The 3,043-nt window shown below is 67.8% G+C and overlaps 1 protein-coding gene across 2 annotated transcripts; it reads right to left on the bottom strand.

Moving 5' to 3' along the window:
• Window positions 1–181: 181 nt before the first annotated feature.
• On the bottom strand, window positions 182–2,840 carry GLMP (glycosylated lysosomal membrane protein). Of its 2 annotated transcripts, XM_077764170.1 has the most exons (6): window positions 2,673–2,839; window positions 2,056–2,313; window positions 1,715–1,912; window positions 1,380–1,598; window positions 743–996; window positions 399–648 (listed from the first exon to the last, which is right to left on the bottom strand). In XM_077764170.1, the coding sequence occupies exons 1-6, from the start codon at window positions 2,790–2,792 to the stop codon at window positions 483–485; spliced, it is 1,215 nt and encodes a 404-aa protein (XP_077620296.1). In that variant the 5' UTR covers window positions 2,793–2,839; the 3' UTR covers window positions 399–482. The 2 variants fall into 2 exon arrangements, with proteins under 2 accessions (XP_077620297.1, XP_077620296.1); XM_077764171.1 differs by lacking the exon at window positions 743–996 and having other exon boundaries at window positions 182–648; window positions 2,673–2,840.
• Between the last annotated feature and the right edge of the window lie 203 nt (window positions 2,841–3,043).

Below are 3,043 nucleotides of genomic sequence, written 5' to 3' on the forward strand. Positions count from 1 at the left end.
GACTCTCCCCACATGACAGAGCAAGTCTGGTGGGAGCCTGTCGCGTGCAGGGGGAAGGGAAGCGTCCGTCCGGTGAGGAGAGAAGGGGCCGCACTGGAGCGGTGCCTCCCCACCCCTCCCCTCCCCTCCCCTCCCCAGAGGCAGCAGCACCGCAGCCCACGGCCCACACACTGAGAGAAGAGAGAGGGCAGAAAATGAGTCTATTTCGTGCCCTCCGGGGCGCATGACCCGTCAGAAGGCCTCTCATTTAGGCCCGTGAGTCCCATTTAAGGGGAATGGGGGCAGAGGGGCCGCAAGGCATCGCCAAGGGGCCCTCCCGCCAGCAATCACCCTGCCCCCGGCCCCTCCCCAGAGGATGAAGGCAGCCCCGCCTGGGGGTCCTCCGGAACGGTGAAGGTGGTCCCTGATGTTCTGCAGCAAAGCAAGCTGGGAGAAGGGGGCAGCTGGACCCTCCGGCCGGCAGGCCCTCCGGACAGCGGGCCTCAGTTTATGGGCTGGTATTCCGAGCACTGCCTGTGGCCCAGCAGCAGAAACGCGCCTCCAGCCAGCAGCATGAGTGCCGGCGCCCCCAGGGCCACCGCCATGATGCCCAGGACTAGCGGGGACAGGGTGTCCACGGGAGGGGCGCCCACGCCCAGGAGCATGGACCTGAGGCAAGCACGGGCGACAAACGGAGGCGTTAGAGGAAACCGGCTCCCCCACACCCCTCCCGAAGCCCCGGCCCGGCCCGCCCGGCCCTCACCAGCTGAGGTAGTGTGCGTCCCAGTAGCCAGGGCCCGTGGAAGCCCCAAACGTCAGGTTGAAGGCACAGAAGTTACTGTGGGACTCGAAGAAGGCGCGGACTATGGGCGACTGCGGGATGTGCGCCCCGGTGGGGCGGGGCGGGGAGGCTCTGCAGCGCAGGGCGGATTCCCGGCCCCCCCGGCTCCGGGAGAAGGCCACCGGCCGCCACTGCACGAAGCCGGGGGGGACGGAGCCCCACAGCAGCTGGTCCAACTGGGGAGAAAGGCAAACAGGATGAGGAGGAGCAGCGGGGGCCCGGCCCTTCTGTTCCCCCACCCTTCCCGCCTCCCCGCCACCGGCGGTTCGAGTCCTGGGTCTGCTTCCAGGACTCGCAGGCTGTTGGCAGAGCCTGTGAAAGGGGAGTTGGACCACGGGCGCTGCGTCCTTTTCCAGCCCTGACCCTCCGCAAGCCTGCACTCAGCTCCCGCCCCCGGGCCCCCCTTCCTTCTGTCTTCTCCACCGAAGGCACAGGATGGACCAGATTCGTCAGCACAGTGACCGTCGCTTAAAGGAGCTGAACTATGTCGCTAAATGGTAACCGGTTCCATGATTCTGTCCCGCCTCCCCCCTCCCTCCCCCTCCGCTGGAGGCCTGACCTGGAAGACAGCAGGTGCATATTCATCGTCGATGGAGTGCAGCTCCCGCATCAAGGGGCAGTCGGGGCCCTGGCCCAGGGCGGCTACCTCCAGCCCAAACAGGGAGCGGTTTCCCCGCGGAGAGGCGCCCACCAGGGCCACCTCCAGCTGGCAGGTGTCGGCCGAATGCAGGAGGCGCGGGGGCTGGGCTGGCCGGCCGGATGCGGAGAAGGCCTGCACCTGGGGAGGGGGAGGTGAGGGAGGCGCGGGAAGCAGGGGGGCAGGCCTGGCTTCGAAGGGCACCCCCACCCTCCTAAACCAGCCTTCTGAGTTCCTCTGCTTCCCCACACCCTTACCCTGAAGGCCAGGCTGCCGTTGGCAAAAGCCCCAGTGGGGTCATCGGTGGGGTGGCCTCGAAACGTGGCGCTCAGGGTGGCCCGATCCAGTGAGTCTGTGATGTTGTTCCAGGAGAACTTGGCCAGGGAATACGGGGGGTACGGTTCTCCTGGAGGCTGGGCCGCCTCGGATGTGTTGGCGGCGGCGAATTCAAAGAGCTGGCGGGCGGGGGGGGGGGGCGGGGCTTGGCTGAGCCCAGCCGTCCCCGAATCACCCTCACCCGCTGGCTCCCATACCTGCGGCCCGGCCCTCCCTCGAATCCGGACGCCCCCCCTCCTTGGTTCTCCCCCAACCTCCTCACCCTGGTAAAGACAAGGGCGGAAGAGAACCGGATGCTGTCCTTGGGGAGCACCATCAGGCCCCCGTCGGGCTCAGGGGAGAGCAGGAGGCTCCAGTTGACACTCAGGGCGCTGTGCGGGGTGTCGGTGGCCACGAGCAGCACCGCCGGAGGCCCCACGGTGCTCCACACGTAGTGCAGGGTGGAGTTGGTTCCCACCGCCCGGATGTGCAGCAGGTTCTGCGGGGGGTCCAGCCCGGCAGGGATGGCCTCCAGAGACACCTAGACACGGAGCAGGGGAGGGGCGCGGGAGCGGGGTCGGGAGAGACACAGGGCAGAGCAGCGTGCGCGTGAGGGCGGAGGACAGGAGGGCAGAGCCACAGCTGCCCTGACCCCAGTGAGGGCGCAGGGCGGCGGCAGGGGGAGAAAAAGCCTGTCACTTGCCTGGACCAGGGTCACCCAGCTTTCACCAGAAGACAGGGCACCCCCACACCCGCCTCCTCCACAGTCGTGTCCCAGGAGCCCTGGCTGAAGAATTCGTCTCCAAGCAGCTACCGCACCCCTGCCCCTCGGGTGTCCTGGATTCCAGGCTCTCTCCCAGGGTCGAATTTCCCGAAACCTCTATTGCTCTCGCCCCTCACCTGGCGGGTCTCCTCCCCCAGCAGGCTGTGCGGGGCTGCAGACGCGAGCAGACTCAGGAGGAGCACGGGGCTGGGGGCACAGCGCCCCCAGCCCGGGCGGGGCCCCTCACCGCCGCACATGCGACCCCAGCTTCAGAAGGCGGAAGACACACCGCAGTCATGTGACTCCCAGATGCAGCTGACCTCTCTGCAGGGCGGGGCCAGCCTACCAGCTCTTAAAGAGGCCGCCTCCTTTACCCCAGATTCCGGCTTGAGCTCCTGTCCCCAACGGGGCTGCGAGACGCCTCAGGCTAGACAGGGGCGCAGCCACGCTCCCGGCCTCTCCTACCCGCCGCGCTCTTACCTGCAAGTGCCCGTGGCGTCTGCTTTCA

Source organism: Crocuta crocuta, unplaced genomic scaffold, assembly GCF_008692635.1.
Source record: "Crocuta crocuta isolate KB4526 unplaced genomic scaffold, BGI_CrCroc_1.0 scaffold528, whole genome shotgun sequence".
Classification (NCBI taxonomy): domain Eukaryota; kingdom Metazoa; phylum Chordata; class Mammalia; order Carnivora; family Hyaenidae; genus Crocuta; species Crocuta crocuta.

Bases quoted from the DNA above. Each gene is read 5' to 3' on its own strand.
- GLMP (XM_077764170.1), bottom strand. From the start codon at position 2,792: ATGTGCGGCGGTGAGGGGCCCCGCCCGGGCTGGGGGCGCTGTGCCCCC. The intron at 2,314-2,672 runs GTGAGGGGCGAG...CTCCGTGTCTAG, and splicing joins TGGGGGAGGAGACCCGCCAG to GTGTCTCTGGAGGCCATCCC. The intron at 649-742 runs GTGAGGGCCGGG...TGCTTGCCTCAG, and splicing joins GACGCACACTACCTCAGCTG to GTCCATGCTCCTGGGCGTGG.